General features: G+C 35.0%; 1 protein-coding gene across 7 annotated transcripts in view; it reads left to right on the forward strand.

Moving 5' to 3' along the window:
• ERC2 (ELKS/RAB6-interacting/CAST family member 2) overlaps nt 1-21,776 on the forward strand; it is a 529,850-nt gene that overhangs the window by 368,194 nt on the left and 139,880 nt on the right. For all 7 annotated transcript variants that reach the window (XM_074879349.1, XM_074879348.1, XM_074879351.1 and 4 more), the window contains one exon: nt 11,087-11,234. In XM_074879349.1, coding sequence (XP_074735450.1) covers nt 11,087-11,234 — 148 coding nt within the window. The remainder of the gene's footprint in view (nt 1-11,086; nt 11,235-21,776) is intronic.

Raw genomic sequence — 21,776 nt, forward strand, 5'->3', positions numbered from 1 at the left:
TGCTCCTGGCAACGCTTGTGAATAGCTCCATTAGCAAGGAAGTCATATAATTAAATAACATCATGTGGTATCCTATCTCTTTCATTCCCAATCTTTTAAGATACTAATTAGAGAAATATTTGTGTGCTGCTGTCTAATTCCCTCTCTCCTTCCTTATAAAATATCTTCTGCCTGCTCTAGGCTTTCATTGTCTTTACTGATACTTTTCTATTTTATAGTTATTATTTTCATATGCTGTATTTTGGGCGTGCAGTATTTTATTAAAAATGAAGGATTTTTTTTCACTGAGGTAAAATGAGGGAAGGCAGTGTTTGAATAAATGTTCTCTGGCAAAATGCCTTTAGGCACCTGGGTCTTTAGACATCCCTCACCTAAAGGAATGGTGGCTTATTTATAAGGCAATACCTTATCAACTAGGCAAATTTAACAAAAACATTTTTGTTTTAAAAAATAAAAAAATGTTGAGTTGTAATAATTTGTAGAATTTTCCGTATCTATCAAGTTAAGCTATGTAACAGTTTTAACACGTACTCATAGTGTAGCAGTAAGTAATGGATGTTGTCATGTTAATGATGGTAATGATGTTTCTGACTTCACGGATCTTGATACAATAATTAAAATGTTAAAAACTGTCGGCCTGTTTGGGGGGTGTGTGTGTGTGTGTGTGTGCGTTCAAGATTCTAAGGAGTTTCTTAGTTTAAGGCTAATACACAGAATTGTACTCTGACATATACTTGTGGCTAGTGAAAATTATATGACACTGCTTTACATAATCTCTGTCTGACACCCTATTTGGTAAGTGAGCATTTAAACTATGCCCTCGGATCAGTTATGAAATATGAATTATGCACTGCAAGATAATGCATTTTGCTAATCATATGTATTCAGGTCATTTTCTTTCTTAAAATTGCCTTCTAATATACTGTAAAGCTCAAGGCATAAATTCTAATACATATTCATATTGATTTCTGTATGTTGTTTCAAAATGGAGCTAATTATTCCCTCTCTGATATACTTTAAAGTTCAGTGTGATCTAAATTAGATTTTATGAGTTTTGTTATATATGTTATTCAGAGGGCAGGTGCTTGTAACTTTATGGGAATTAGAGGGATGACCTTAAGTTACTTCTTTCAAAATCAAACTGATCTTGTTCTTAAATTTCCAATGGAAAGGAAGGAAATAGATTTTGGTATCTTTTAAGTTGTTATCTGTTTGCCAGAAGGATAATTTTGATTGTTGATCAGTATTTATTAAAAGTTGTAAGAAAGCCCACTCATTCTTTAGCATAAACATTTACTTTGTAACAAATGGCCATTTGGAATATGTTGTCAATTCAAAATTAAGAACAGAATATAATTAATCAAAGTTTATGTCTTTTTAATATTCTGTCGCTGCATCTCAGTTTTGTATGTCTTTGATTCAAATATTTTGAATTGTCTGCAAATTCATTAAAACAATAGTAAGTCTTAATACTAACTTTTTTCCAAGCTTAAATATTTCTTTGGCAGTTCAAAAACGTTACCAAGAACTATATTCTAGAGATCAAACCATTCATCCTGCAAAGTACTTTTATCTTTGTCTTCTATAAACACAAAAAGTGGTGTTGAAGGATAAGGAGGCTGACAATGACAGATTACCTATAGTTTTGTTTTCCTGTTTAACTTAGGTGGACCCTGTGCAGTGCTATGTTCTGCTGTAACACAATCCCAAACGTTCAGATGCCATTGTCCTTCTTCTCAGCAGTCCCCATTTTTGCACCATGTTGTGGTACAGCATAAAACAGGCAGAGGTATTTTAACCAAGTGTTGGTTGCATTCCTATGGAGAATCATACAAAGCCTAATGAACAATAGGAGTCAACTCTAGTAATAAGCTGCAAAACCCAGAAATAATTGTCATCATCTAACTTTTGCAGCACTGTGAATTCTTTTTTTCTCTGCATTTCACACATGGTCTGAAGCTTGGTATATCTACTCATGTGTGAGCAATGTTGCCCATTTGAATGAAATGATAATGCAGTGGCTATTGAAGCATGATCTATGAAACTATGATGTAATTGCTTTCACAGATGAATCTGTCTTTTCTGAGGAGGTCTGTTTCACTTATCTGTCATTTCTAAAACAAATCATCAGCAGTACGATGTTAAAGGGCTTGAAAAAGTTCAGAGAATTCAAAGGGCAGTTGAATGCCTACTTCTTACTTGAAAATTAGCCCCAGAAGATGGGCATGAAGTTCCTTCTTTGCCTTTTAAAATTTCTATCTGAACTTGTACCTTTATACTGGATGACTTTTGTTTGCTGAACAAAAGTCCTATATGCACTTCAAAATTGCTGTTAAGGAGGAAAATGAAGTTATAATTTAAAATTGCCAATCTAAAGACAATACAGTTACTGTTGCTGGAGGATGTAAGGAGAAATGTGGTTACGGGAATAATGAAACATAAGGAAGAAGCACTGAACTGTGGCTCTGGGGAGGTAAACTGGAGGAAAAGGACAAATGGATAAGAAAGCTGCTTTTTCAAGAAACTCCTCTGTGACTATTCAGAATCAGGTCCTCTCTTTTCTTTCTTTCCATTTACTCTGAAAGTTCACATTAAGCACAGCTGCTTCTTCCTGTCTCTCCTTGGTTCTAGTCTAATGAAAATATACATCTAATACAGGTGCAATATAGAGACTATTTGTTGTCTATCTCACACAGTGTGAACCTGCTTCCAGCAGAAGGCTTGATCAGATGGTAAATTCAAGGTTTGATACTCAGATAATGTGAGGAAAAGTGCTTGGTGAGTTGGACTGGGGTGTGTAGGAGTGAGGCCCCCGGTCTTTCTGTCCCATAGTTAATGGAGCAGTCCTCTCTGCTTCTTGGTGTGTTTGGGCTGTGGAGCATCAGTAGCTCTCTGTGCTTGCTGGAAGGGCACCAGGCCAACCTGAAGTGCTATTTCATGCTGTTTTTATTTCTGAAAGTACTTCAAAAGGCATTGTTCTTTGAAAACAGTGCAAAATAATTGTTCATTTAAAAGCAGTAAGCTATAAGTGTGATTTTGGAAAGCATATTTAGTCATGTAACTGGAGAGACAAATTTTCTGTAGCCTCAGACGTACAATTTTAGGATAATTGTCTAATATCAATAGTGACTGAATTTACATGTCTGTGTCACACAGCTAGCTTAGACTTACAACTCTGTTGTTGAATATACAGATTTTAAATTTCATGCTTGTGATCAGTATGTCTTGTTTTTAAAGAAAAAGCTTTAAAATACCAATAATATTCTGAAGTTTATTTTCTAAGATGCATGCACATCCATAATGGATTAACAGCATGTTTTAACAAACCATTTATTTGCTTTAGGAGTGACAGAGAGAAGCTGTTTCAAACAGGATCTCTCATCACCGTCTATCTCTGGTCACCTCCTACTGAACTTAAGGTTGAATACTGGGGGTCATGAGGGAAAGAAAACAATAATTAAGAGAAAAAGTTGATTGAGCTGTTTTTTTTTCTTCTTCAGTAGAATTAGCATCTAAGAGGCTGGCTGAGTATGGTATATCATTAGTTGAAACATTTTTGACTTGATTTAAGTTTAATGGTGACTTTTTAAGTTGCATTTCTGTATTTTGTGGAAAACAGCTTAAGTAGTAAAGGCAGTAAAAGTTCTTGTTAGAAGATCTTGTTTCTATAAATCTTAATCTTGGAATTCTGTTAGATTACAATTGGACTGTTTCTAAGAACACACCCCACCTCCCAAAAAGTTGTCATGAGTTCTTTTATTAAGGCTCAGAAAATTTTTCTTAGACTAACAGAGGTGGGGAGTAAAGCAGGAGTGTTTGCAGAGTTCACTTCTAAATTGACTGTGATAAGTGGCAATGCAATGTATTATGATTAGAGGTTTCTGGGAGACTCTTTAAGAAGGTTAACTGCAAGGCAGCTCTCAAAAGAAAGCATTTATCTTAGTGGTCATCCTTCAGTGTTTTATACTACTGAGATTTTTTTGTGGGTGGTTAGAACCATTTTTTGTGTTTTATTAGCTGTATCTTGAATACCTCCTACAAGCTGAATGACAGTTTAGGGTTATTAAATCTGTTCTTAGTACATTTTTTTATCCGTAGTTAATCTTGACTAAATATATGCTAGTGAACAACCCTTTTTTCTCAGTTGTTGCCCGTATTTGTTAAAGAAATTATTCCATTTGACATTTGTTTAGGCTGCAGTTTGATAAAATACTGTATACAATATACTTTTTCAGTTTGGCATTCAACAGAGTCTTTCATGGATTTATTTCTTCTTGCATTATCTTATCTTCCCTTCTAGTATGCTAAGGCTTCCTTTTCATATTAAGTAATCTTTTTCACTTCAAGACAGATGCTTTCACAAATGCATACTCTATGTCTGTATTGCTAGAGATCTATAAGATTGTGTTTTTCGGGTGTTAGGTTACATTTATAATTGAGTTGCTTTGGTATCATCTGCTTTCTCTAATCCTGTGTATGGTATTTTTCTTTAATTCAAATTGTTCTTTAACACTACTTCCAGTGACTTTGCTAGAAGATTTATAAGATTTTATACTATCTTTTTGTCTAAAAGCCATGTCTATTGTCAGATTAATAGTTGATAGATCCTGCAATGAACGACATCTCTTTATTTCACTATCACTGAGGAATAGCCTATGCAGTATAAAGTCATTCTTATCTGTAATTGTTGTCATGGAAATTTTCACAGAAAATGGTATTGTTCTTTCTTATTATAGATGTAGAAACTTAAATGTAAAAGGTGTTTTCTCCCAGTCGTAGGAAGGCTAGCAAGCATGTGATGGAATCAGATAAAATGTAAGATTAGCTCCAAGGACTATTGTCTTAAGTGAGACTCACTAAATCAGCTTTAAAACATTGAATCATTGAATAATTGCGTTGCTGGTAAAGTCATGTCTTGGGGAAAGATCAGCTATACCAAGGTCATTTCTAACAGATGTTTGCCTTAATTGTTCAAAAAGACTTCCACTGTCAGTGACCATCTTTCCGCAGAAATTTCTTCCCGTACTCAATTACTATTCATATTTACCTGCCATTATCATTAGACCTTGGGTAGACATTAGGAGGAAAAAACCTGCAACTTTTTCTCCTGCAATTTATGCACATTACTTCGTGTTCTTTGTGTCATGGATATGGACAAAAATGTTCTATTTCAATTTGACATAGCATTTTATCTTCTGATTATCATGTTGCCACTCATAGAGTATTTATTACAGTTTTTCCAGTGTTTTCCTGTCAGTCATTTCTCTGACTGCTTTTGTTGCCCTCCCCTGAAGAGTCTCCACATTTTTCATGGAGAAGCATATCCAAACTGGGTTCAGTATTTCAGCTACCATCTTCCTGAAGACACACAGATCAAAAGAACCACTTCTGTCTTGCAATCTATTTCCATTTACAGTTCACAGTACGATGTTGCCTCATTCACAACAGATCTTTAATATGTAGTTCCTCCTTAGTTTTCTAGACAGCATCTTTGGTTTGTCAAGACATTTTTATTCCTGTCTTCATGGCTCTTGAATATCCTTCCAGTCTCAAGTCTCATAGAAATGTAATAAGTAGATTTTCTAGTCCATCACCCATGTAGTTAATGAAAACATTAAACAGAGTGGAATCCTGAATAGTTTTGGATGGAATACCACTTGCATAAATGAATGAATTCCTGGCCACTTGGAAGGGACTGGTCCTCTTGTCTTTTCTTTTGTATTTTAGTATGAAGTGCTATTTTAGTATGAAGTGTACTGAGATATTTGTGCAAGTTTCTTGGTGCTTCTCACTGAAATCATTAGTACTTCAAGCCCTGATCTCACAGCTGCATGTATGCCCATCAAGACACTGTCTTTGTATTAAGGACACTAGCTTGAGGTAGTAGTTTACTATGGAGTAGAATGCAGTCAGGCTTTGCTGGGGGGATGAAGTTTCATTTCATGAGTTTTGTTTTTCTGGGCAAAAGTTCTCCTTCTCCTACTTGTAATGAGCAACCATGTTATAGTGGAGGATATATAGATTGGGAATCCTAGGAATTATTTTATATATGTTAAAGGCAAATGTGCAGAATAATTACCAACGTGGAGCAAATTCTGTTAGATTTAATATTTATTTTAGTAATCTGAGAGTTTACCTAATTTTACTGTGTACAGTTAGAATGATTTTTCTTGGTGTTAAAAGTACTACCTTGTTACTTGTATAACAGATTAGTTTGCCAAAAAAGAGAGGGAAAACTACTAATAGCTAAAAGGATTACTCTTTATAAATATTACTGTTAAAGAATGTCATTTAATTCAGTGCTCTAATAAATTATTTTAAAATGTATTTTATTACCATCATTTATTAAACAATAAGGAGACATTTTGGCTGCAAATAGTGATAACATCTCTATAGTACTGTATTTGGATAGTATTTTTTTTTCATGAGACAGTAGATAATTAGGAATTATAAATTACACTTACACTCTTAAGCATGCTAGCTGGAGAATATATCAGACTGCATGTTCTTGTTGCCAGTTCAGGTCTTGATTTTCAAAAATTCTTGCACAGAAATGCATGATGAGTTTCAGTTTCTAGCCGCAAAGCAGAGGTGTATTACCTGAGGGATTTAGATGAAGACCTTGCCACCTGTTTACATTTTTGAACTAAGTTTACTTCATGTTTGTAAGTGAGAAAGTCAGTATTGTCAGCTGTTTTGCTGACATCTCAGCTTTTTTCCTAGTGGTCAGATAATCTCATTTCAAATGATTCCTGCAAAAATGGTGATACTAATTTTTTAGCAGGGTCACCGGGTAGCTAAAATAAATTGCTTCTGTTAATCAGATTTGGTTTTTCCATAGGAACTTGAAGTATGTTGACAGGGTAGCACAGCAACTTTCACAAATGTGGGTAAACCAGTGTGTGATATGTAATAAATGAGATATGATAATGTAGAGCTCCAGGTCTATCTTCAAAGGCTGCTTAATAAATGGCTTGGATGTCTTCATTTACGGTGCTTCACCAGCATGGGCAAGGTATTTTTCAACCTCTATCTCCCAGGGATGTAGTGGAGGAACTGTAACTCTGGTAGTATGCTTGACCATGCAGAATTAAAGAAGGCCACTTCGGTTTCTTTAGATGCCCTGTCACAACCTGCATCTTTATTTTTCACACTGTAAAATAATAACTGTTGGGTCTCTCTGTCTTCCCTCTGTATTGAAGTAGTTAATTGATAAGAATGCAAGCAACCAATATGTATCATTTGTTAGAATATACAGTCCTTCTCAGCTGAACTCTTGTTAACCTGGATGCCTAGTTAAATGCCACTGGATTATATATTTGAGGTTATTACTGTTCAGATTATCCATGATAATAGACACAGATAATATGTCGACATACTCCAGGAGTATGTCTGTGCAGACAGGTGCAGACAGATGCAAGCTTGCTCTGCGTACAGTCTGAGCAGGCTGTATGTGAGCCAGTTCCAGTCTGGAAGCCATCAGCATGTTGTGTGGCACCATGCCCAACCTAAAACACCTTGTCTCTTAGATAAATGAGGCTTTACAGCTTCTGAACTGAAGCTGACTCACATTTGGACGGCTTCAAGAGTACTGGCAGTGTAAGTTTGCATTCAGCTGCCCATCTGTGTGGATATAGTCATCATTCCACATTGCTGTGGAATTAAGTAGAAATCCCCATCCTTATATTCTTGTGTAGTCATCTCAACATTCATAGGTTTAAGGCCTCCCAACTCCACTTACATTTACTATAAAGATAAGAATTAAAAAATATATTGACAATAATTTTGGGAGGCCAGTTCAAACTTGTGTATGTGCTGTGGGTTTGATTCAAATCTTAAAGCGTCTCAGTGGAGCAGTTATGGAGTCATATGAGAGCAGCTATTTCGCATGACTATGAACCATTATTTCCTGGAAGTACGTGTTTAGCTATGTATTTTCCCAAGATAGGAGAAGTGGTATAATGAATGGAATTATCCTGTAAGCCACAAGACAATAGATAAAAAGATTTTGTTAGCTTTTCATTGCAAAAACATTCTCATAACTTCTGGTTGGCTTTCATAATCCCTCAAAACCATCAGCTGAGAAAAAGTGTGCTAGGGTCTGCAAAATCTTGTGGTTTTGGGGCTTCAGAATCCAGAGTGCAGATTTTTCAGAGCATATTGACTGGCTGTTCTCTCCTGTGGAAGGTTTTACCTCATCTGCTACTTTAGAGTGGGGCTAGAGTGTTGCACAGTCGAACAGTTATGACCAGAAGAATGTGTGATCATTTTGGCTGACAATACAAAAAAATGGGTGTGAATGAATCCATTATCAGATGTTGAAATGATACCAAATAATTCATTAGTTCTGACTCTTCTTCATCACTAGTCAGGTTTGTGTTTTCACTGCCATATTTGAGGCAGTGAAATAATCTAAACTTTGGAGGAGAAGTAAAATTTCAGTATAACTTCATGTAGTTTGCAAGTAAATTTAAAACTTTTATTCTGTTTGTGGCTTTTTACAACTGTAATATGTGATACACATAATTAAATAACATTATATATCATTAGAAACCTTGTAGATGGCAAGTATTTACCATGAAATTTGCTATTAGATGAGTAGACATTGTATTTCGTCTGGCTAGGATGGAGTTAACTTACATAATTTAAGAATTAATCTAAATATATTTAAAAACCTTGGAATTTCTTAGATGTATATTTCTTTACCTATTTTTATTCTGAGTATGTCAGGTTTGTGATGGTTATGTCAATGTTTACTTTCAGGTCTTAAATAATTATATATTTAGACTGATAATTTTAGTCTAAATAGATTTATGTTTTGCTGTTTACCAGAGGTACCTACTTTACAGCAATGAATACCATGAATTAAAGATTAGGATATAATCCCACTGGTGTTAATTGCAGACAGGGCCAATCTTTGTCCTACATATCCTGAAAACCAGAGGAACATTGTGAAACCTGTTTTTTAATAATGTTCAAAATAGCAACAAAATTGTTGCTTGATGCAAGTTAAAAATTGCAAACCAGTGGAACATTGTCAAAACTTCTGACTAACCTTTCTTTGTAATTTTAATACAGCCTGCTGTCAGATAACTGTAGAGGAACTAACATAATCTTATTTCATTTAGAAGAAAAGTATTAATGCAATATCCTGTTTCTTTGACTTTAAAGTCAAAGAATACCTGTTGCTGACACTTTCTGTCAGAAAGCTCATGTTACCACCCCTGAAAAAAACCCCCATGTTCTAGGGTTAGGACACATTTGTAAAACAGAAAAGTAAGGACTTGTATGTAAAAGGTACTGTGGAGAAAAAGCTGAAATTGTATTACATTTTTCTTTCTGTTTGAGCCAGATGCTCAAAAGAAGGCATATTTAGATTTTATATGGTGCATGAATTCTCACTTTTTGCAAGGTGAGAGGGATTGTTGAATACAGTAGTAAACCAGCTTTCTTCTATTTCAGTGCATCAAAAAATTAATTGATATTTTATTTGAGCACAACACGTGAAAACACTGATGATCTTTTACAAATTACCATGCAGCAATTTTATGTGTTATTATGAGGTTTATAGAAAACAATATACCTGTATCTCATTTCAAATTAGCATTGTGGATATGTGACCCTCTGATGTATTGGGGTTTTTTTTAATATCTAATATTTAAAATAATTAATAGCTTTCATTTAAATTAAGACTGTTGGAGAGTTATGGCATCCTCTTTTAAACATCATTTAACTGTGATTAGAAAGAAGAAGACAGAATAATAAATGAGACTATTTAAGTGTATGAATAAAATGAAACTGTTTATCTAAAATTGATCCATGTCTCATAACTTTGAGAGTAAAATAAATGGGTTGTTTTTCTTTGACTCCATCAGAAATATTGTCCTATAAATATTTACATTAATACATTAGGAACTTTGAAATAAAAGTGAAATAGCTTTCTTGACATTTTTGCTGGCAGGCAAAGGACTATGAGAATTCCAAGCTTCTATCTCACCTTGACTGTATGAAGTTCATGAGCCGTATTCTTATATTTATTAGCAGTTGGAGCCTAAGGTTAATTTATGACTCATTTATCCATGTTTATTTTTTAATGATTGATCTTATATAGTTCTGGAAAAAGGCATAGGCCATAACATATTCTGTTCTAAAAGCTATTAAGTAGTATATGCTTTTTCTTGGCTGATAAGTCATAGTCTGTCACTGAACGCATTGCAGAAGATGAATATATTTCTTTTATTTAGGAAAATAAGGGACAGATTATGGCCTTGCCAACATGAACATTTTAGAGTATAAGAAATAATAAGATACTGCAAGATCTGTGCTTCCAACTGCATGGTGTAAAAATTAACTTTGCAATATGTCCTCACAAATGATTTACGATGTGCCCCTCCTAGCTTCTATGTAATTCTATATGTTTCTGAGTGCTGTAAGTTTCTGTTTGCTGTATAGAGATTGAGGTGTCAGGATTCCAAAGGAAAAAGATTCCTCAGGAACAATTAGATCAAGGAACTTCTTTTCTCAATGTTATATTTAACTTCGAGAATTCTAGTTTTGTGGTGACACAATGAATAACAATAAATCCATAGGAAAGCATTTAAGTAAATGTGAGGAAGATGTCCAGAGATTTCTGTACTGCGGTCTCTAGGGTACCAAATTAACAGGATAATATAAAACTTCATCTGTATCACTTTGCTTTTTATTATTCAGTCTGTATGATTTGAATAATTCACAACAGGTTTATATAAGATATTCTAGAATTCATGAAAGTGACTTTAAAAAATAAATACCAAAGATTTTTAAAAGAAGACATTTCACAGAAATATTGTTAGATATCACATTGTACTAAAATAGACTGAGATAAATGTTTTATAAAATAGTTAAATAATGAGAAATCTATAAAGATAACTTTTTTGGCTAATCAGTTTATTTCATTATTTGATTAGAATTGACAATGCTATTTAAAGTGTTCAGAATGTGGTTGATTGTTCTCCTAGTGGTTAAAAGAAACACCTCATGTAGTGTGATATAGTAGTGTATGTTCTGTTCTAATGAGAATATAACAGATTTTATTTTACTTTATCAGACAGGAAGCTTTGCTCGCTGCAATTAGTGAAAAAGATGCAAACATTGCCTTGCTTGAACTGTCTGCTTCAAAGAAAAAGAAGACTCAAGAGGAAGTAATGGCTCTTAAACGAGAGAAGGACAGATTAGTACATCAGTTAAAACAGCAGGTGGGGAGACATTAATTTTCTTATTTTCATGGCAACAGAAAATCAGCATTATTTTCATTTGCACTATTTTAGTCGAACCTCATATTGAAAGTCTTCAAGCCAGGTCTGACATGTGACAGCGGTTACGAAAGGTAGGAGGTGTTCAATGTAAGTGTTTATTGCTTCTCTATGGTTGTTAAGTACTTAGCTGCATGCTTGCTTGACTCATATTATATGCAGCCAATACAGTTTCTGTTTTCCCTCTTCATATAGCTCCCAACCTTCTCCATTATGTGAGACAGAGGAGAGCAGATGCTCTTTGCCATAAAGCAAGACTATCCATTCTGTTGACTCTTTCTAACTTTCTTCTGTTCAGTTGTTTGCTCATCTGTTGTAAAGTAATTGTGTTTTCAGAAGGTTTCAGGCTTTCTGAGAGGTGATCTGGAAATTGTGATTATCCTTAAAATAAATTCTCAAGTGAGTAAAAATCACGCTACCTTCAACACTATAAGTCATTTGAGGTTTTAATAAAAACTCTAGAAATATACTTTATCACAAGTAAATTTATGTTCTGCTTTATTAATGAGGAAAATAACCATACTAGACACAGCACACATGTACCAGACACGGTACATAGGTCTCTTCTCTGTCTAATTAAAATGTTTAAAACTCTGCATACTGTGCAGTGGCTACTACCCCTGATTTTGAAAAGGTAATAGTCATAGCCAGAAGAGGTACTGTAGGCAAGAGGACAAAGGATGTTCATATAACATAGGCATTAAAACCTGTGCTGTGTGTCATGTATGTTGTTAAACACCTTTCCTCTTTCAGAATAGGTGAGAAAGATGAGAAAGATGTTTTCAGACCATGTCTGAAGTTGTTGTATCTGATGTTTTTCTTTGTGTGACATTACTGAATTCTGTGATTGTTGCTTAAGGAGGAGGAGAATACCATCTGCAAAATCATTCTGGTCTCCTTAGCCTGTCAAAGTAACTACTCCACTGTCAGGCAGTGTGCCACTTTACAAATGAGCGTGCCATGTTAATAAAGTTTAGGACGTAGTGCATAGTCAATGTTATGATTCTTTATTCTGAAGGATGCATTACATACTGAGGAACTCCATGCACTCAATAACAGCAAGTTCAGGAAGACCCTTGCTGTTGTGCTAAATTCCCAATAGCTCTGACCTCATGCCTCTAATCATTATAGCTTTTCCCCCCAGGTCTATAAGAATAGGAAACAGCTCCCGAGCATGAACTTACCATCCACTCATGATGCTGACTTCATTGCAGACATCCCAGCCAAGTACCTGTGTTCCAGCCATGATGCACTCAAGTCTCAGGTCAGTCAGCTGGCCAGGAGACGTTTCACCCAAATTTTATATGCTAAATAGGCTTTATGATTTTTAGTACTTCATCTCACTGTGCTGCATCGGAGCAGATGATATTACGTTCCAAGTAATTTTAAGCATTTTTGTTTTGGTTTGTTTTGGAAAAGAGAAGGCAGTTATTTTCTCTTTTAGATATCTTCTTTTTTCATAGTCATCTTTCATTACTGAAGAGTGATGAAACTTTGCCATGTTCCATGATACCTGTCATAGGTGTTTTCTAAATGTTCATCAGAGTCTTGGGCAAACTGGGTTTTTTGGGGGGATTTTTTGTTTGGTTTTTTTTGTACCTTTAAGCTATTGCTGAAAAGCAATAACATTCATAACTTTATTGAGACAGAGTGAAGGAACAGCAGAAGAGGATTGCTAGATAGGCATTGTTTTGGATAACTTCAGTTAGAATTGTAACCAAATACTTCAAATACCTCCATTATTTATAGTGATAAAGATCTTCAGTAAAGCTATTTAACTAGATTAAATTGATGCCAAAATAATCTCCCTGTTATCTTAGACACCACAAAAAAAAAAAAAGAGACACCAGAAACAGGAATGTGGTTTAACTAGGTCACCACTTTATTACACTTAAGAATTATCTGATAATAGAGGTTGTAGAGATCATTCATACCTCTTTAATCCCTTTGGGGAGAACCCCTGTCAACCCCCAAAGCTTTCACATGTGCATCCAACACAAAGGCTTGTTAGTGCTACTCTTCATTGCTGTGACTGTGCTGGCCCGGGGGGAAGTGACGGATTCCACACTGTGTGATATATCCACTCTGTTCCTCAGACGGCAGAGATGCCATCTCCCAGTCTATTTCTGGTTCACTAGAACTTCAGTGAATGATCAGCTGCAGCATCAAATTTTTTCTTATGGCCTTATTTGCCCATCCCCCATTTCCACAGCTGTTACACTGCTGAAAGAAAGAAGAAAAAAAAGTCCAACTTCTCCCGTCTAATGTGATCATGAGAGATATTTATAAATATTAGAAAATGACTCACTAGATAATGCTAAACATTAGGTCCCCAAATCCTCTCTTGTTCTATACTGTAGGAGGAATTTTTGTTTTGAGAGGCAAAATAATGTGGTGGACAGTGATAAAAATCTATATTCCCTTCATGTATATCCACAATAACAAATGGATTTTTGGTTTATCTATGGATCCAATCAAGCAGGAAGCCTTCTGTTCATGGCTACATTGACTAACTGTCAGTTGGTGATGGGAAAGCTAGGCTGCATATGAAGCACTGTGGCTGAAAATCTTATTAGCAGAACATCAGTAAGAGGAGGCTTTCCCTGTTCCACAAAGAGGCATCAGCTGGTAAGAGTAAATGTGTTTCTTTCTCCTTCAGCATCTGCAAATCAGACATTTATTCTGATATATTTATATCCTAGAGGAAGTCCCATTCTTGACTTGCACATCAAACAATGCATCTCCTGAACATAAAAAGTACAGTTTTATCTGTTCTGTGTTGCTACAAAATTGCTACTATTACAGGTGCCATCAATTTTAGGAGATTTCTTCATTAAATATAAAAATATTTCCTAGGTGTTTCAGAAGAAAGTTGTTTTACTCCACCTATTTTTCTGTCTTCCTTTTACAATTCCTGTGCTATGTCTAATGTTCTCCAACTTTTGCTGATAAGTGTTCTCTTAAGAACCAGACTTTCATGTCACCATTGCAAAACAGAAGGCCAGTTATTGCAGTGTAAAGCAGATAATGTCTTAAATCATGTAGCCAAGCTATTGGGAAATAATTTGTAATTATTTTAGAGTGCTAACTGAAGTTAGAAATTTGCTTGAACATAACTTCATCTTGCCTGGAAATCTACATGCACTGTTGTAGATGTCAACAAAGCTCATATAGAAGCAACGTCCTAGAGTTTCTTCAGATAGTCTTGTTATATTTTCCTCATTGTACTGCAGAATTCATGTGGTGATGCTGCAATTGAGCTTCTAATTTCATCTGCTCGCCTTGTGTCCGTGTCTCCCAAGAACATTTTGTTTTTCAAAGAATTGTCATTTTAGTAAAGAAGCAATAATTTGATTACCCTTCAGTGAGGATAACTTTACCATTTGAAATAGAAAATACTATTTCAATCAAGTTTTATTTTCTAATTTTTATGGGCAGGTGGATCACTTTGGACTAAGTAAGCTGCTGTGAAACTTCAAACCTCATGCTGCATCATCATATATCTGACAGTTTGATTTGCTGTATGCTTTTGTTTGCAGTTTGGGGAGTTTCTTTCTATCTCAGAAACTCTCTGAGTTTCTGTTTCTGCTGCTGTCTCTTTCAGTGGTATCCTAGACTTTGTCATGTAGTTGATAAACTCCAATTCCATATTTCTAGCAATTTCAAATCATACTGTACTATGGATCATTGCAATGGATAATACCTAAAAAATTTGCAACATTATACTCCAACCAAGCCTAGGATGCTGGTTTACTATTGCTATTGAAGTGATGACTTCAGTGTCTGAGGTAGGATCTCTGTAGCTTGGAAAGTCCTCTGCTGATATGTAAAATAAGTACAAAGGGCTTTTTTTGAGAGGGCTACAAAGGCTGTTTCTTGGGAGAGAGAGAGAAGAGGTATGTACATGAATTCATCAGAACCCAAGATTTCTGATTGTATACATGAAATGCCCAGGAATATCCTTCTTGAGACATAAGGAGGGAAGTCATTGTCTTCCTCTGCAAAATCCTGTTGAAAGTAAATATCCTAGAGTCAGAATTTTTTTTCATACAAAAAATGTGAATCCTCCTTAATATTGCCATGTGCAGGAGAGGACTAACTACTGCTCTTTCACCTAACTCTGATGAGGCCAGGGAGGGTTGCAATTTAAAGGTTGTGGAGTTTTAATGGATATACTTTGTAACATTTATAGGTGCTTACCTGGCTGGAACATCAAAATTTTTGCAAATTCATCTACTGCACTCATAATGCTGTACAAGAGCTGGGGTGGCTCCCACCATGTGAGGTCATCAGAAGCCTGCTTCATATTTAAAGAGATAGGGCACAGTATGTAGTAGATGTCTTACAGGTTCAGGAGGTCAATTCTATTAAGTGGAGTAACCCAAAGTATTGAGGTTACTCATAGAATTTTATTGTTATTGGATTAAGGCCAGAAAAACAGATTCTATCGCTGAGCTGTAATGTATCACAGACTTGCACTGAGATTGAATTGCCTAAATGCAAATGTAGCTGCTTTTACCTCAGACTTACACTGTGTAAAACTTCTCTAATCACTCTGGTAGACTCCTGAAGCATCCTGGTGTATTTTGATTTCCAACTAGAAGCTTCTTGTCTCTCCATAAGCTTCCTTAGGGTTGCTTCAGAAGAATATTAACATTGTGGCACAGGCAATGAAGATGAAAACTTCCATGAGGAAGAAAAGTACCAAGAGCTTTTCAATATCTAGGAGTGACAGGCTATTGTCTAAACAGACACCATTTTGGCAAAGCTAAAACAAATACAGTGTACTGCCTGCTTAGGCATGCATTTTCATCTTAGTGTATCCATGTCATAAACTTGTTATTTTATGTCTTTTATTTTTAATGTGGTTTTACAACAGTGAAGTCAGTATTAATCAGTTTGGAGACAAAGTATTTACTTCCCAACTATGTCCCCCTCCACCAAACTCAAAAAACCACCTGCATCCATTTATTTTTATCAATTATTTTTTTAGTCATAAAATGTCAATGTTTTCCACATTGACAAATGTACTAATTTTCATTGCTTGGCAGCGCCTGCAGACTGACAAAGGACATCCCAGTAGTAATCTAAACTAAAACAGAATTAAAGCAGAAATAGAATGTATTCAAAAAAGAAAGTCTCAATTGCAAATTCCAGGTTCTTTTCTCTTTTTGAATAGTTCATGACTTAAATATTGATCCTAGCACCAAATATGCAGTTGAATGCTTTTCTCCAGTTTTTCTATTCTATTTTTTCTGGCCTCTGGGAACGTCAAACAGATTGTAAACTACCAAGACATTGATTTTGAAGTAATTTGTCACAATTCTTCACACTGAAAAAGAAAAAGAAGCATCTTAAAGAAATGAAATATACTGCCTTTGTAAAGGAATGAGAGCATATGTCATTTATTTTAAATATGAAGCTACAGTTGTACATACATTAAAGACCAAAATATAATTTATGTGAATGAGTTGAGCAGTCTTTTTATGGATTGTGACTGTGTGAGTTTAACTAAAACTCACTAAAATTTCTAAGCTGGAAGAAAAGAAAAGCACTGGTTTTATCTCAGGTGCTGGCTTACTTTTACAGGTTTTTTCACATTATATTTTGATAACCTAGGAAAATTATTTGTATCACAGTGTATCCACCTGTAAAATTAGTAGCAATAATACTGAGTTCTGCGTTGCAAATGCCCTCCCATAAGAAATGAGCATATTTAATTGTAATTATTTTAATACAATTTAGCAGCTGCAATGTGTCAGTTAAATATTTATTGTTTAGTGGTTTAAATAAATGGGAAGCATAGTTAATGCACTCCCAGCAAAACAGAACCACTGGAATTGTTTTGATTCATACACCAAATGCTGCATTTTGAGAGCCATAGAACTTTGTAGTAGGCTTAAAAAAACTTTCAGAAATACAGTATTAAACAAAATCACCACGAGGGCTTGGCTGAGTCATTACATAATATTTATAATAACCTTGGCCAAGATTCCTTTTGAGAATTCTGAGACAGCTATTTTTAGAGAATTTTGTGTAGTGATGCAATCCTTCATGAAATAATTAGCTTAAAGTCCATTTTTAGAATATCTCAGGAGATTTTGGTAAGAGCAGAAGATACTGCTATGTTACTGATTCATTCTGAACTTGGATACTGCGAGAAAATTTCCCAGTTGCCTCTTTTCACTTTTGGGATATAGAGCCAAAAATGTAAGTGGAATTGGCCAAAATACAAGGTCTTCTAACTCCTTGAGAGCATTTTATTTTTCTTCTCAAAACATGAAATTAGAAACCTTTCCAGTGTTTTCAAGACTGCAGGTGTACAGAATACTCTGGCCAGAGGCAAAGCTGGTGTTTGGCTATGTTCTCTAGTCCATTAGTTCACTACTCTATATTTCATCACATGAACATATTGCTAATGAAACAAAAAGAATGAGAAATGATAATCAAGGAATTTTAAAAATCTGTGTAACCACAGTTTCTCAGCAAATTAACCAATAGCAACATTTTCTCCTGCATGCAATGCCTAGAATTATTTACTAATTAACATCCAAATATTTCAAAGAACTCTTTCAGCAGCAAAGGTGTAAAATGGAATTGAAGGCAGTCTGTTGCATTACATGTACTGTTCTAGTTAAGTACATCAAAAATAGTGCCAATGTGATATTATGGTGGTGACATCAAGTACTCAAGAATAACAAAATACCTTAAGTTATATTTTCCCTGCTAGATTTTCAGCTGTACTGCGTTGTGTATTTTATGATCTTGACAGTGTTTATATTACTGTATAAGAAAAAGTATAGGATTAGAAGTTGTGATTGTGATTATTCTGACAGCCCAAAACATTTTTTCTGCAAAACTGTGCATTAATTAATTGCATTTAAGCCCCCTAATGTTTAGCAAGTGTGGGAACAATAAAGTCTTGCAATGATTCCTTATGGTGTCTGTGGAAATTATCATCTGTAGACCTTGTGATCAGCAGCACTGTCCTGGTATTATGTTGGTTCCTGATCACTATTGCTTCTGTTTCTGATGTCAGACTAAATTAATGTTTCTGATTTCCTTGAATTTTACAGGTGGCAATATTGTAGGAGCACAGAATACTACATCATTATTATTATTATACATACATATTTGCTTCAGAGAGAGATTTATTGTACTGTTGAGTCTAAATGTTACTGCACAGTAAATAGAATCCATGTTATGAAGCCAGTCACGTGGGTACTGCAGACATATTTGATCATTGTGCTATTTTTTTTACTCTTCTGTTTATAGTGTTTACTCTCACTCATAATACTGGTCTTGCTCAAGCTTTAAGCACCTAACTTTGAACAAAGGAGTAGTCTGAGACCCCTAAGTTTCAGGAGTTTTGTTACAGTTATGCTACACAAGTTCTTTGTTTTATTTTGGGCAGGTAAGAATAGGTGTTCTAATAACTTCATATATTGAACTCTCATATGAGGAAAATCAGTCTGGTTATTTTTTCTTTAAGAATTCTCAGGCAATGTAGCAAAATGGCTATTAATCTCTGATTTTCAATATGTCTGTTCAGACCCCATTGACATCAATACAAGCAGCCCATGCATTCAATGGCCTTAAATTTATTGACTATCTTAAAAATCCTTGTAGTTTATACTTTTCTATTAATTAAAAATATCCTAAGGCAGTATCTCTGCATGTCTTAACACTGTGTTTTATTCTCTTCATTTGTAACCTGAATTTTGAATCTGTATTTTTGCATCTGAGTCTATAATTCTCAATTTACCAATTACAAGCATCTTAGATAGAAGCCCATTGAGGACAGATTAGTGTAGGGGTGAAGCACCAGTGACACATTTCTCTATAGCTTAACACAACAAGCTCCATATAGCACAAGGTAAGAAAGAGAATGTGTGTGTGTAGCTAATAGCCTTTGCCTGATCAAATTAGTTAATTCAGAAGAAATGTTCTGTCTTGGAAAAATGCTGAAGATGTTGGCAGTGCTCACACAACACTTTTGATTTGACAATTTATATTATAAAAGATGAAGGACTCAAGTCATAACTGGATATGGCATCACTTTTTCCTCCTTACGCTCTCAGGAATCCAAATTCTTTTGGATGGTATTTTTACACAAACATTTTCCAATGAGAAGGGCTTTTTTTGCCATGTAGCCTATAGCAGTCGGGCCCTGAAGGCATCACAGGCCTGGTACATAAGTCCTTTACTGCTTTGTAGTTGGTGATCTGCTTTAAAATCTGTTTCTGTTTGTTCTCTGTTCAGAGCTTTAATTCTTGAAGAATTTATATCATATCTTAAGCATGGCCATGTGTAATGGCACCCTTTTTCACTGGTGATAATCTCGTGAATTTACACTAGAACCTCTCAATAGCTATAGCTGTCATAACACACGTTGTTCAGACAAACGGTTTAGCTCAACTGAGACTGAAAATCTGAAATGGAAATATTAGGTAATGAAGATATAAAATAATTTATATATTAACACTGGAACTTTTGTAATTTTTGATCTGGCTGGCTCTATAGGTGAAAATGGGTATTAAGTATCTCAGATAAGAATAGTGAATTACCTCCATTATACGAATGAGTGAACACCCAAGTCAAAAAGTTGTTTTCCTCCATGAGACATTTTTGAAACAAGTCCTTAAGTTCTACTACAAAGTACCCCATGATAATAACGCTAAATATAGTTTAACACTTGATCTCAAGTACAGTGCTAAGTAGCCAAGTATTAAAAAAATATTGTAAAAATTGGGTGTCAAATTTTTCTGCTCCTGTGATGGTGGATAAAACATCATTTCTACAAGCTAGCATTAAACAATAGGTAAGGTGTCTCTGCAAAGCATATCAAGACAGTGTTGTGATGTTATCTCCATTTCGGTCCATATTCCAATATACCATCCATGTGTTGAAATTTATGTTTTATTTATCAATTTTTATTGCATACAATGGAAGAAATGTAGTCATTTCAGCTTAGGCTATATTTTGTATATGATACAAGTGAGAGAACTGGGCTTCGTAATGAAATTGCAGAAATTACAGCTGAAACGAACTATTCAGACATTAAAGATGCTGAAAAAGACAATCAGTACTACTAACTAGAGATTTGCAGTTTCAAAGGTCTTGTTTAGCTACTGCAGTTTCTGATTCATGTCTGGTTTTAAATAATTATTATGGGGAAGTATCTTTTTAATGAGTTATTTCCTGTTGTAAAAAAAAGGAAAAAAACAGAGAACCTTACGTTCTCACGTTGCTTGTCTGCATTTAGTAGGACCTGGCCTGAGATATCCTCAGGCAGCTACTGTTTCAGAGCTTTAATTATGCTTTTTAACCCATTTCTTTGTGTCTATGTTCTTACATACTTCTGTGTAATTACCAAGTTTAGTAGTAGGGCTCAGACAAATACTTTTAGCATGACTTTAGCCTATACATTACTGAGTATGCTGTATTATTACAAGATATTTCCTGTGCTTCAAGCCATACTTTTAATTCACAGTGCTTAAAAAGACTTCAAAAACACAAACTCTAAATGCAGAGACCGCAACTAAACAGTCAGATGGACCATGTTCAAACTTTGTTCAGTCACAAGTGTCAGGGAAGTTGAAATTTGGCCTTAGTACTTTAGATAAGTGTCTGCTTGGCACTTGAAACTGCTGCCTGTCTCGGTCTGCCAAGTGTCTAATATTCCAGCTGGTGTTTCTGAGACTATTATCCTTCAGCTTGTGAAGAGGGAGACTTACTATGAGCTCTAACTTTCAGGATAAGTTAGTACATTTTGTAATCTTGCAAAGCAGCAGGTGTAATGGTTGTTAATATCAGTTAAATAGTACTCTAATTTAAAAAGAATTGCAATATATATAAATCTTTTATGCTCATGATCAGCACTAAATTATCAGATCCAAGTCTTTGGAAAGATCATCATTGGAAGCTGCTTTCCATTGCTGCACAGGAGTTAGGGTATCTAATTTGACCAGCAAATGCTTTTGTATTTCACCTGGGAGGAAGATTGGATTTCATGAAAACTTGGAATATACTCTACTGTTTCTTAGTCCCTATTCTCTGTCCTGTGAAACTGGGCGGGGGGAGGGGGGGGCAGACATGACCTGAAGAAGTGTTCTGGTTACATGCATGTTACAAATTATAAGAATTGTAAGACTTTAATGTGAAACATCATATGAATTAACTTTAATTTATAACTAGATACAGAGGGGGAAAAAATATGTGCTTTGTTAGCATAAAAACTTTACTGTGGTCTTTACTTCATATGCAACAGTTGTATCATTAATGAGGTAAAAAATAAAAAGAGCTAAATGAGGAGTAGCCACATTTTTCTTCAATAAGCTATCATGCACACTTTTAGCCTGCATGTATCCTGTCTCTCACACTTTCCAAGATAAGTCATACACTATAACAGGAAAAGAAAAACATGCTTATTAGCCCATTTGGAATTTTAACAGGGAAAAAATTAATTGTGTTCTTCAATGGAGG

This window comes from Strix uralensis, chromosome 10, assembly GCF_047716275.1.
Source record: "Strix uralensis isolate ZFMK-TIS-50842 chromosome 10, bStrUra1, whole genome shotgun sequence".
In the NCBI taxonomy this organism is placed as follows: Eukaryota; Metazoa; Chordata; class Aves; order Strigiformes; family Strigidae; genus Strix; species Strix uralensis.